Source organism: Dicentrarchus labrax, unplaced genomic scaffold (assembly GCF_905237075.1).
Source record: "Dicentrarchus labrax unplaced genomic scaffold, dlabrax2021, whole genome shotgun sequence".
Taxonomy (NCBI): domain Eukaryota; kingdom Metazoa; phylum Chordata; class Actinopteri; family Moronidae; genus Dicentrarchus; species Dicentrarchus labrax.
The window spans coordinates 11,877,223-11,890,275 of NW_026136704.1; the positions used below are offsets into that span (position 1 = coordinate 11,877,223).

General features: G+C 38.5%; 3 protein-coding genes across 8 annotated transcripts; all 3 read right to left on the minus strand.

Annotated features, from left to right (window-relative positions):
* Window positions 1-83: 83 nt before the first annotated feature.
* On the minus strand, window positions 84-5,137 carry dhx40 (DEAH (Asp-Glu-Ala-His) box polypeptide 40). The gene is made up of 17 exons (XM_051397242.1): window positions 4,763-5,137; window positions 4,394-4,539; window positions 4,181-4,300; window positions 3,836-4,072; window positions 3,646-3,712; window positions 3,151-3,282; window positions 2,890-2,989; window positions 2,661-2,747; window positions 2,345-2,527; window positions 2,165-2,245; window positions 1,893-2,050; window positions 1,598-1,712; window positions 1,339-1,447; window positions 1,077-1,171; window positions 871-940; window positions 527-755; window positions 84-324 (listed from the first exon to the last, which is right to left on the minus strand). Exons 1-17 carry the CDS (start codon window positions 4,932-4,934, stop codon window positions 203-205), a joined length of 2,223 nt encoding a protein of 740 aa, XP_051253202.1. The 5' UTR covers window positions 4,935-5,137; the 3' UTR covers window positions 84-202.
* Window positions 5,138-5,640: 503 nt separating this feature from the next.
* LOC127362699 (zona pellucida sperm-binding protein 4-like) lies at window positions 5,641-8,263 on the minus strand. Of its 6 annotated transcripts, none has more exons than XR_007884501.1 (10): window positions 7,884-8,263; window positions 7,669-7,790; window positions 7,466-7,568; window positions 7,166-7,383; window positions 6,991-7,079; window positions 6,792-6,908; window positions 6,433-6,622; window positions 6,204-6,328; window positions 6,063-6,126; window positions 5,641-5,955 (listed from the first exon to the last, which is right to left on the minus strand). XR_007884501.1 is itself a non-coding variant. In XM_051398761.1 (10 exons), exons 1-10 carry the CDS (start codon window positions 8,089-8,091, stop codon window positions 5,864-5,866), a joined length of 1,353 nt encoding a protein of 450 aa, XP_051254721.1. In that variant the 5' UTR covers window positions 8,092-8,263; the 3' UTR covers window positions 5,641-5,863. The 6 variants fall into 6 exon arrangements, 3 of the variants coding, with proteins under 3 accessions (XP_051254721.1, XP_051254722.1, XP_051254723.1); XR_007884500.1 differs by having other exon boundaries at window positions 6,204-6,342; XR_007884499.1 differs by having other exon boundaries at window positions 6,781-6,908.
* A 140-nt stretch (window positions 8,264-8,403) lies between these two features.
* LOC127362701 (uncharacterized) lies at window positions 8,404-12,717 on the minus strand. The gene is made up of 11 exons (XM_051398764.1): window positions 12,583-12,717; window positions 11,572-11,895; window positions 11,293-11,394; window positions 11,112-11,171; window positions 10,166-10,207; window positions 9,432-9,452; window positions 9,167-9,328; window positions 9,022-9,069; window positions 8,882-8,944; window positions 8,742-8,768; window positions 8,404-8,655 (listed from the first exon to the last, which is right to left on the minus strand). Exons 1-11 carry the CDS (start codon window positions 12,653-12,655, stop codon window positions 8,597-8,599), a joined length of 981 nt encoding a protein of 326 aa, XP_051254724.1. The 5' UTR covers window positions 12,656-12,717; the 3' UTR covers window positions 8,404-8,596.
* Window positions 12,718-13,053: the final 336 nt, after the last annotated feature.

The window sequence follows — 13,053 nt, forward strand, 5'->3', positions numbered from 1 at the left end:
AGTCTACTCACTGTTTATGATTTACATGTGAACCTTGAACTACTACAGCACTGTGTGTAAAGTGGAGTGATCAAACAGAGAGAAAATGTTATAAATGTTTATTATTCTGAAAACATTTCCTAAAAAAACAAACAAACAAACAAAAAAAAAAAGCAGCCTCTTTTTGATACACAGAATGAATCATGTCCTCCAAAGCTTTCTGTCAGAGAGCTTTACTTTGTTGTCTCTGTTGCTTTCGTTGCAGGTAGCGAGCACGAGCATCGCTGACAGTGGTTTCATTGTTTCGCTTCTCCAGTTTCTTCGAGACATCCTCAGTAGAAACCTCTGAAAAAAAGAACAAGGTAGTTTGTTATAAATGACACAGCGTAGCCATGTTTTAACTTTATTCACCCTGTGGCCTTTTGATTTAACCCTATTAGGCAAACTGACCATTTCTTGCATGATCATAGCAGGGACTTCAAATTAACCATGAAGCTGCATAACATCACAATCAACAAATAATTTTCTAATTAATTATTTTGAAAACCTGGTTGTCTTTTGGCTGCTTCCCTGGTCTCCCACTTTATCATCTCCTCATCAGTCACTTCTTCTCTTGCCACACTGCTCAGTTCGTAGGCGTCCACCTCATGGAGTTTAGGTAATAAGTCCTTCACCCACTCATACCGAATAGGACACGCGGTCCTGATATACACCCGTGAAGTCACCAGCACATCGTGGAAGATGACCCAGTTCAGTTCAGCCTCCTGGTCAAACAGCTTCAAGCAGCGAGGAATGACGAACAAAGGAGAAATCAGAGAAGAAGGATGAGAGCTGTCCTCTATGAAAACCCTGTTTTATTAGTAGTATTTTTTTAAACGAATACACATTTACCGATGATGATGGATGAATTTGAACCATGGATCCGTTGCCATCCATTGTGCAAAACACCTTTCCAATAGACCTATGTGGGTTGAAAAAATAAAAAATAAACTGAATAATCTGTCACAACCAGCAAAATAATGACATTACTAAGACATAGTAAATGAATACAAAAGGAGAGTTAAATATGGATAATTTAAAATGAACCTTGGTTGTACCTTCTGGCAACATTGTTGAAGTATCCTGTGCACAGGCATCGTCTGAAGATTTCACTCTTATTGCCATCAAATGTTTCTACAGGGAAATCTCTCTTCTGCAAGGAAAAATAATAATAATCACACTCAAATTAATTATCACAGCAGTGTGTTTGCAAACAGAATTCATTTATAAATTACAAACTGCAAAAAAGTTTACTACAATTGTTCAAGTACCACATGAATGTGGGGTGCAATCATGCTCTATCACAGCAGCTCTGCAAACCTGTTGGAGGCGGAGGAGGATCTCTCGCAGCTGGGTCTCCACACTAAAGGCCGACTTCAGCGCCCTCCAGTGGATCCAATTGTCCTTACACCACGCTGAGGGTCTGTCACTGCAGGATGTAAGAGAAAGGCTTGTGATAATATCATTATGTGGCATCAAGCCCTGAATACATGGCAGGTGATTGACTGACATGTATCTGCACACACAAAAAGAAATAATATGGATGCATCTGGCAGCATTGGTCAGTGAAATTCTTCACCTGGATTTACACGACTGAAACACACTGAGGAGTGTGGCAAAGTCGTTCATGCTGCCACTCTTGGTAGCCAGTGCTCTGTGCCTTTTATCTGCCTCTTTCTGCTTCTCAGGGTGACCTGCAGAAAAGAAGAGATGAGTCAAAAATGTATAAACTCAAAGCCTTCACACTGCACTTCTCTGCATATGCAATTTCCTTACACACTAAATAAATAATAAAAAAATGTTTAATATCTCTGCTACTCCCTTGATATAACCTAAATATTACAGATAACACAGTTCTGCTTTAAAGTGCTGACCTGGCCTGATGAAAATGTTCTCTACAGACAGCATGGCAGCCACGGGGAGAAGCAGGTCCTGACAGCCGAGTGAGGCTGCTTTGAGCACGGCCCTGGTAAGGCCTGGGTGCAGGGGGAACTCCACCATCAGCTCCCCCAGCCGGGTCACTCTACCTCTCCTACAGCCAACACACCGGAGAGATTAGAGCTTGTGAAATTTCACTGTGAACAACGCTACTGCTGTGCTTGGAAAACTTAAAGCTTGATTCTGGTCCACAGGTATAGCCGCTCACCTGTCTATAGCATCAAATTGGTAGAGTTGTTTTAACGCCTCAAGAATAAACCGTTCCTCGGGACAGTCCAGATAAGGGAACCTTAAAAGAAAACAACTCGTTACTAAAGAGGGTAAAGAGAGCTTAAAGAAATTATGAACTGTGGGAAACCAAACAGCCTCATTATGGGCATCGGTGTACCTAATGACATCATGAACACCCAGGCACTTGAGAGTGAGTATCACTGCAGTCAGACTTGTCCTCTGGATTTCTGGAACTGTATATTCAGGCATGCTCTTCTCCCAGAATTCTTTGGTGTAGATTCGAAAGCATTTCCCGGCTGAGGTTCTTCCAGCTCGACCCGCTCTCTGCTGGGCCTCGCTCCTAATCACAGAAAATCCCCCAAAAAGAATCCAGTCCAAATCTCTGCTGGTAAGCTCTCTTAATGGCATTGGTGTCAGCAGTAAAATTACTTAAACAAATCCTTTTTGCTGGTTCGAAATGACATAAAACTCACTTTGAAATAGGCACCACCTCCAAGATATCCATGCCCACCCTTGAGTTGTGGTTGAGTTGCTTCACAAACCCGCTGTCTATGATGTACCTTTATGGGGGAAAAATTGACAAGAATTATGTTATTATGTTTTGTTTTTTTGCAGAGATTTCTGGGAAATATCAGATTGATGCTGATTACACAAACAATTCACTGTTGTTGTGGTAAGCCAGTGACCACAGGCCTCACTCACTTAATGCCATTGATGGTGAGAGATGTTGCTGCAATGTTAGTGGCCACTACGCACTTCCTTATTCCTGAGGGTGGAGGCTGAAAGATCTGCCTCTGTTGATCTGTGAAATGTATTTAATAATTCACAGTATTTCTGTTTTATTTTGCAGTTTAATTACAATAAAAGCACAAAGAAATACACTGACTTAATCTGGAAAAGGCTAAAATGTTAATCTACTAAACAATGAGATGAACAAAAGATGCAACAGTTGCAGGCATTTACCAGTGGGCATGGATCCATAAAGAGGCAAAATAAGAAGGCCCTCCACTGTTTGGTCCTGTACATCGTAGCGGTAGTCTATAGACTCAGCTTTCTCATACAACAAGTCACAGGCACGCTCAATCTCTGACTGACCTGTCAAACATGCACAATTAATGTCACAGATTTTGTCAGGGTTAAGAAGTATACTGATATAGATAAGAACTATAAAGATATATCCAGAGACAATTAAATCGCTATACAAATATGTGAAGATTCAAATCAGTGAGATATAAAATTAATCGTGATATAAAGAAGCAAAGACTTCCGTTTTAATTTTACAAATTTTATAACCTACCTTAGAAATAAAACAATATAAGAGAAAATATATTTTGTAGTAGAATCTTCTTCATCATTTGTCTTCAATCTCTTTTTGTTGGAAAGATCATGAGAACATTTAATTGTGAGTTAAGTGTGTAGTTACATCCCTAGTCACAGAGGCTGATAATTATAATTTACCTGTCAAAAACACAAGAATATCCCCAGCCATTTCACTGGTATGCACATCAAGGGCCACTTTGACAACCTGAGGAGCAAAAGATGCCAGATTAAATGAATGCCAACAACGTGCATCTAAACTTGTTTAATGAATGATTGTTAGTTAAAATAAAGAAACCCAAACACGTGACCCAAAGCTGAGACTCAGTACCTCTTTTACATAACCAGTGCTCTCTACGTCTTTGGGTCCTACAGCAAAGCCAAACGTGCAGGTAACAGGAAAAGTCCTGCCAGGAATCGAAAAGACGGGACAGTCAGCGAGAAACGCTGAGAGTTTGTCAGTTTCCAGCGTGGCGGACATCACCACCACCTTCAAAGGGAAAAATCGGCCCTTGGTGGCCTTAGCAGGGTCGGAGAAGATTTTCTTTAACAAACCCAGGAGAATGTCCTGCAACAAATACACTTTATCAATGTGTGCATTGAAAGAGTGACAGAAAGAAGAAAATGTGTATCTAACAGCATTAATGATATATGTCAGTGTCATATATTGACTCACTGTGTTAAGGCTGCGTTCGTGGACTTCATCCAAGATTACCACACTGTACTGAGAAAGTACAGGATCTGCCAGGACCTCTCTGAGCAAACAGCCGTCTGTCATGTATTTCACCACCGTGTCCTGGCTCAAACACAGTCACATCTTCACGTTATTGGATATTTACAATAAATACACTGGGTTGGTTACAGGGGATGAGTCGTCTTTGCCTCTCACCTGTGATGTGCAGTCATCAAAGCGTACTTGGTAGCCAACCTCTCTACCCAGAGTGCACTGCATCTCCTGGGCAACCCTCTGGGCCACCGTGATGGCAGCCACCCGGCGGGGCTGGGTGATGCCGATTTTGCCATCTTTACAAACACCTGCACAAAAAAAAAAAGAAGAGAAAGTGTTTCATGTGAGATTAAAATGGTCACATTTGTATCCTAAATTGCCAACATTCATACAGGCCAACAAACCAACAAACTCCCATTAAATTGTATCTACGCTCGTCTCGATGTAGTTCTGATCTCATGTCAGCAGTAAAGTTAACTTTCTATTAACAGAGACAGGACACAGAGACAGGACACCGTAACCACAGCTTACCTGCTTCATACAGGTACTGTGGAAGCTGTGTAGTTTTCCCGCTGCCAGTCTCACCGGTGACAACCAGGAAAGTGCTGTCTTTGACGGCCTGAATCAGCTCGGCTTTGTGCTGATAGATCGGCAACGTTTTGGACTCATTTACTTTTGAGTCCCACCGCTTTGATTTGGACATCACTAACAACTCTGACTGTCTTATCCCGCAGATATCAGTGTGCTGAGCTCAACGGAGGAGATAAATACTTGCGTTAATCATTCGGGACAGATTTAGTTGGTTTTTGTGCCAACAGACAGTATTAAACTTTACAAAACAGTCTTTCACATTTCTTCCTCTCGTTTCAACGACGACATCCTCGCTCAATAACTTCCGCAAACTAACCCATTCTGCGTTTGTATTGGTCGACTTGTGAGCACGTGACTTAAGCTCCTCTACCACAATAAAAGTCTGTCTGGACCACTTTTTATTTACATCTGCAAACACCAAATAATTAGAACATAAAAAGAAGTTAAGTCAATTTGTTCATTAGTACATTAGTATATTTATTAAATTAAACAAAATTAAATCAGAATACTGGCTGCTTTCTATGTGTGGAAAAGGGATAAGAACCCCTTATATTAATAATATTTGTGGATGTAAAATTTGCCCAAATTATTTATAAGATGCCTCTGAGGTCTTCACCTCGAGCCCACCAACCATATGGTACATGTATTAATCATACACAGATAGATTAATGCATACATCTTATGATCTATCTATATACCGTAAAGAAAAAAATACCTGAGGGATACGTATTCCTAAAACATTATTTATGTTGAATAAAACTAGTCTTTACCACTGTAAACCATCATCAAATATAGAAGACCAAAAGAAACCTGGAAAGTGTGTGTATTTCTTTTTATTGTAATCATAAAAATGGTCTCTAGTAACTTCTATCTCAATTTAAAAGTGGACCTTCTGACAACTTGCATTATTAAAAATTAATTTGATAAAATCAAAAGTAGTTGAAAGTGAAAAAGACTAAAATCACATTTATAGTAAAGTACAGATTTATTTTTCACAGAACAGTTGCTTCCAAATATGACTTGACTATACCACTTGGTTATTTACAGTAGATAAAGAAGTGGTCCACCAGAGACTACACTGTAAAGAATCCTTTGTCCTGGCCCTGGTGTGATTCTTCTTAATTTACGCCTTCCTGAGAGACAAGAAAAACAGAGAGTATCGTTCACAGTCCTACATGCAGGCAAGTGCGGCAATCATTAACCCAAAATAGATTCATAAATAGGCTGCAGCTCCACTTACCACTGCTGCAGGACTGTGGGCAATCTGGTCCTTTACAGATCTCTATATCACAGTGGAAATATACCTGAAGGAGAACATACTATTTAAAAAGAAATCTCCACCAGAAAATACCAACAATTCATTTAAAAAAGAATCCCTTACCAAATGTTCAAATGTTGGGGGCTTCACAAATGAGAACATCTTGACCACAAACCACTTATGAAGAGAGGGATACTTCAGCTCCTTACTGGAGACAACTGGCAGCACAACAGTTTTGTGGTTATCACCTGTGAAAGGACATCTGGATTGGACATAAACATTAAACTACATGTAATTGAGCTTTCACACATAATATCAGTAAAATATCATCATTCATTTCATGTGAATTCACCCTTTAACAAGCAGGTTCCATCTTTGTGGGTCATGTGGGTTTTTAGTCGGTGTCGCCCAGCAGTCCTGGAGCAGCAGCGTCAAATCCTTGTCCTTATGTTTAAGAGCAGACACTTCCACATACACAGGCTGACCAAGCTCAGTCATGATTGGAGGGTCTTGAAATGAATAGAAAGACCCGTATTTGGAATCTATAAATAAAGTATTAGAAAAAAAGAAATATATATTAGAGGGCTTTATGTTTGAAACTGGTATTAATTTATAATCTTGATGGTACTTTCTATGGATATTTTGTTGAATAATACATAATAAAATAAGGAATAAAATAAAAAAAAAATATAAATTTGACCTTTGGCAAACCTCATTTCAGTCCTCAAGATTCCCTCACTCTTCAGTGTTGACAGGAACTTTTGTCCCTGAACCTCGATGCCCAGATGAGTAATTTGGCCCAGTGCAAAGGTACAGCGCACAGTTAGACTAAAAAAATAAATAAAATAAAATAAAAACAAAATGAATGTCCATTGCCTTTAAAAAGCAAGAGAAGAGTTTAATTTCTTACTGGAACGGAGTGTCACGGAATATAGAGCCTCTCTGCAGATGTTGTTTCACCTCAATGTTGACCCAGTAGGTTATAATGCCATCTGCTGTCTGCAAGACACAACCAAACTTAGGCACAAAAATACCATATGGCCTGTCTAAAGAATATGGATGGGATGGAATTTATTTATATTTACTATGGACTGAGTGCCACAGTCAGAGAATGAGAAGCTGAAAGTGACAGCCTCCATGGATCTTTTTTTGGGTTTACAGGTGTGGCTTTGGTTTGAAGGGATCCAGACTGCATCCAGGTTCAGAGGTGGGACTGTGGCATTCTGAGGGATGGTAATGTTGAACCCATCCTTGTTGCAGAACAAATGTCTTGACACCAGTGGATAATCAATTTTGTTCACTTCTGTAGAAAACACACTGAGAATTAATGACAAACTAAATTCTGAAACATAATGTTATATTTATCTGTACACTTTGAATCATACCTTTAGTTTTCCTTTGACAGATGAGGGGTATTGACTTGACAATTTCAACTCTTCCCCTGTCTGCATGTGCCATAATGACAACAGTCAGATCTGTGGTATATTTCTATTGAACAAAGTGGTAAAGAAAGATTAGAAAATGAAGAAGACAGTTGGATAAATCTGAATTAAAGATAACCACACACCCCAAAGACCTTTCAGCTTACTTGTCGTCTCACAAAACATCCGTGAATAGCAACTGTTAAGATAATGAAGGTGTCAGTTTCGCCAAGGATGTAGTGGCATTGTTTCGCTACAGCGATGGCTTGGTAATATCCACTGTGTTCATCTGTGTGTAAATTTGGACACAAACAAGAGCACAGCTAACATGTCAAAGCTATGTGTCATCATCGAGAAGATATATTTTAAGTGTCTGACTTACCCTGAACATAAATGGCAAAAGGAAGATCAGCAAATTGCACCTTTGATATGGAAACAGACATGAACCCATCATGGCAAATCGATGTCTTATTGTTCATAGTGTTATTGACTGTTGCTTGAAATTGTTTTAAGGCAGCTTTACATCTCAAAAGAAGCAGTGATAATGAAATAAATGTCACCAAAATGAAGTCTGTACTGTAGGCCTTCATCTTTGGAAACTGAGACTCCCTGACAGGTGGAGCAGCTGCTTCTCATTCAGCTTAATTGGCACGACTCACATGAGAGTGAAAGCAAGTAAAAAAACTCCCTATGCCTTCTCACAGCATGAGGATCCTGTGTAAAAATCAACTGCTTTGTGTGGCCTCTGTGGAGATTGTTCCTCTTGTGGGCTTCCCCTATGCAGGTGAATAAGAAACTCAAAACACCCAAAAGGCTTATATTTTGTCAGCAAGTAAAACTAAAGGGTTTAAAAGTAATTTACATGGTTTCAATACATTTTTAACACATCTCACATACACAGGTTTGTCTCATTCAACACAAGATCTTTATTTGATGAAGTGTACCAAACAGCACACATTGTCTAATAGATGTACAGGCAGTGAAATACAGTGTATAAGTAAGTAAGTTTAAACTATTTATCAAAATAAAAAAAATAATAACTGAACGTATGTTGAAAATATCTTAAATATCTATATAAACTGTGTCCTTGGTTGTTTACGGGCGGTCGAGCTGGTCTGTGCTCCTGTTGTAAATTGGGTTTTTGTATTCACAATCTGAGAAGGAAACAATGGAGAAGTGGCAGTTCAGCGCACAGTATCATTTCATCTCGAACATTCCTACAGATGAAGTCATGACTCACTTTCATTGACTTTCTTCTTCCCTAAACCTGCAAAACAAAACACTTCAGTGATTGATCAAACTGATTTTTGGTTTCACATTAGGCTCTTTATTGTCACGCACAGATAAATGACTCTGATGGATGAAATCAAACCTAAATACCTCTGTGCTGATTCTTCCCTGGAGCTGGCATGGCTTGTTGCTTGCTGAGTTCATTTCGGTTCACTGTGTAATAAAATTAATGAGTGAAATTCCTGACAGCACTGAAATGATGTGATTATAATAAAAGATGCTCATATTACCGTAGTAATGACGACTGAGACTTGATTGCCGTAATCTGCTGAAGAGTTCTGGAAAGGTGAGAGAAGACTGAATGACTCCAGTTTCTCATAATAAGATGATTCACCAGTAACACAAACTGTAGTAATGTCATTAAATATTAAGCACCTGTATGAAATCGCAGTCTTCTTCTCTGACTTTCCACCCTCTCAACATTAAACTGGTTCAAGTTTGGATAAACCCCACTTGTGCTTTGTTCAGGCAGAACTCCTGGCAGACTGCACTGATTTCTGGTGCCCTGCTGGTTGACTGGGCCTTGGTCATCATTTTCTGATATTTAAAACATTTAAAAATTAAATTTAAAAGATGAATCAACAGATGACATGGAAATAAAGGATCAAAGGAGGAAGAAGAGCTGTGTGTGTGAACGCACCATAAACAAGATTATCTTCTCCTGTAGGAAAGAGAAACACATTACATTATAATGAAACAAAACAGAAATATTACTTCAAGTATATCCATCACATGTACTATGTAGCAGTGTTTTTCAAAGTATGGTATGTGAACTACCCCTGATATGCAAGCTGCCTCTAGTGGTATATTATAATATGTAGCCTATATTAAAATGTTTTAATTAATTTATTTAAAAACATGTAACACTATCCACAAATGAAAATAATTGCTGAAATGTAATTTAAAATAAGTTTTGCATTTCCTGTAATTTTTTGTTGCTTTGTAGTCAAGTTCATGAGTGTAGCACGGGCATATATCCATGATTAGTTACGAGCTAAAATGTGATGGTAAGATAGTAAACAGAGGTAAAATGAATAGTTCAAAAACGCTGCAATCGTGGGCTAAGTGTGGACCAGGAGTACCCCTTTTCCACCAAATGAACACTCGTTCCAATTCAACAACAGTCAACAATAAATAATCTTCTTATTAGGAGCAAACCTGTCTCCTGTGTGAGCTGGAGCTAGGGTCAGCCTACACTACTGTATTTTAATGTCTGACATAATGGTGGTTATGTCTAATATTTTTTGAAGGTGGAACCCACTGTAAAACGTTTGAGACTGTGTGTGTGTGTGTGTGTGTGTGTGTGTGTGTGTGTGTGTGTGTGTGTGTGTGTGTGTGTGTGTGTGTGTGTGTGTTGTTATTGCAATAGATTACCCCTCTGCTGCACATTTACTTCCACAGGTGGAGCACTGGCACCTGCAGTGAGACATTATATGAATTAACTAAAAGGATTAAACAATTAAGTTAATAGTTAGTTTTAATAAACTTTAGAAGTGCTGGTAGGTGAATTTTTTACCTTCAGATAGGCACATTGTTGGTCCTGTAGTCCCATAATTAAAACATTTTAAATTAGCTACTTTAACTAACAACAGTTTTTAATGAATTGAATCCATTGTATTTGTGTTAACTGGATGTATAACTACCGTTGCTGTCATTTTGCCAACTGGTTGTTGACACTTGATGCTGTCTGAAATTTCGGATAACTCAGAATTTGGAATTACTACTGCTTTAAGACCAAGTTGCTCATAATTGTGCTCTATTGTGGCTAGAGCCTGGCTCGCCATTCACCCCTTTTTCCAGTCTTTGTGCTAAGCTAAGCTAGTCACCTTCTGGTGTTAGCAATTCACATTTAGCAAGCATTGAAAGACTCTGTATATCTCCAAATTAATTCCATTCATATTGGCTACTAATACAATTTATCACTGTCTTTTTTCCTATATGCTCTTTGATGTACATTTTCAATTTCCTGTGCATGCTATATCTTTATGTAATGACTTAACAGATGCAACTCTTCATAACAAATCAAATGTTATTCAAATGTAAGTTGCCTTAAAAACAGGTCAGAAACAACAGATGAAACTAGTAGGCTCAATGGCCTATTAAATAATAGCCTTAATTAAAAATAATAAGTTAATTATTCTCATGAATGATAAAACATCAAGAAATGCGTCCTACAACTAGAAGTGGGGGCATTGATGTTAGCAGTGGCAGCGGAAGATCTTTTGACAAAATTAAAGTAGCTGTGAAAATGACCACATCAACAAAACTGGATAACTACGTTTATATTCCTGTGCTCTGGTGTAAAAATAATTGTGCTTACCGTCATTTCCTGCATTTACAAGATTGGTCGTGTTGTCCTGTGGTCTGTGAATGCAGCACACTGGGGAAAAAAACAAAAAGTGTTTTTAAATAACCAACCAATCCATCTGTTTATCCATCCACCCATCCTTGGAACTAATAAACCACACACTTCTATCAACTGTATGTCAGCAGGTACTCACATATGCATTTTATGCAGAAGTAGCCACCAGCAGTCAGCAGGATTAAGGCAGCTACGCCAACACAGGAGTAAACCAGCGGCAGCAAGTTGTTGCTCTGTAAAACTGCATGAAAAGTTGTGGTTTTACAAATATGCATATGACAGGAAACTCTAGCTTCATTTGTCCTTTCACAAGTGTGTGGCCTACGAGATTTGTGAGCATGGAAAGGAAGAGGCCTGGTATCTCTGCTCAGATGTGAGAAAACAATTCTGTCAAACATTAAAGTAGAAATCCTCTCACCTCTCTCAATCAATTCTACTTGAAAACAGTTATTATGTTCCACACAGCGATAACACCCAAGGTCAGTGTCTGTAAGCTCATCGATGCTGATGGAGTGGTTCCCCTTTGAGGCATGGTTTGGGAAGGCTTTCACACGGCCATGTCTGGGGTCTATGAACTTAATAATCCCGTTAGATTTGAGGCGGACCAGGTGACTATCATTGTGGATCCATGACACCCAGTTGGAGTTATTTGTTGTAAACTCACAATGGAGGAGCACAGAGGACCCAAGTGGAGCGCTTAGCGTCTGGGTCTCACAAGATTCACGATTCTCAAAGCAGTCATCTTAACAGGAAGAGAGAAATACAATAACAAGTTTCAAAGTTTAGGTCACTTAGCTCAAATAACCAAGAGTGACAGTAGAAACTCTTCTTCTACTCAACAATTTCAATTCAATTCAATTAAAGAAAACTTTATTTATTCCCGAAGCGAAGGGCAATTCTCGAGGCAGGCATAGTAAAAAAGAACAAAGACACAGGACATATGCAAACAATACATGATAGACGTACAGTGACCATGTGTCAGAGATACAGTGACTACATATGACAAGCAGCAGCAAAGTTATTGGTCAGGGTTGAGAATAAATTCAAATGTAATTGGACAACTACTTTATTAACTGAGCAAAATAATATAACCTTTATTATTATCAGCGAAATTTATTTTTAAATTATTAGTTGTTTAAAAACATATCATATAACACTGAAACTGAATAAAAGACTGTAATGTAACAGATTCTAAATCTGCCTGCAGATCATTATGAAGAAGCCCATTATTACTAGATTAATCAATAAACAACATTTAATAATGATGACATCGGCGGTATATACAACATATATCGAAATATAGATAGCAAAAATAAAATCTTAATTCATTTTACATGGTAGAAATATCTTTTAATCAATGTACAAATAGATTTTTTAAAATCAATTTAAAATAATATTTTTCGTTCTCTAATTTCAAAAAAGGCCTTACCATCCGAAGACACACACATGAAGCACAGAGCTAAAAGAAAGATCAACATGTCACCGTCCATTGTCAGCATCATCTACAGTGTGACCAGCAATGTGGTAATGCATGCGTGCAAAGCCCTCTAAGCATCATGGGACAAAACCACAAGACCATCACAGTTCATTTAGTTACGGAAACACTTTCGGTTTCACATGAACACCAGCCAAATGTCTGACAAAACTATCTTTTTTCAAAGTGTATGGCAATGTCACACATAAACACATTAATGTTTAACACAATGATCATAGAAAAATGAAAGGCCTGAAGTGACTCCTAAAGACCACTTCCTGTAGACACCTGTTGATGCTTCCGGAGAAAGGGTGCTTCGGTCTGCACATAGTGTCACATGAAAATGTCTATTGTCACCCGGGGTTATTATTTCCTTACTCTTACTGTTTTTATACTGTTTTTTCTCTATCCACTTTGCTGCTGTAA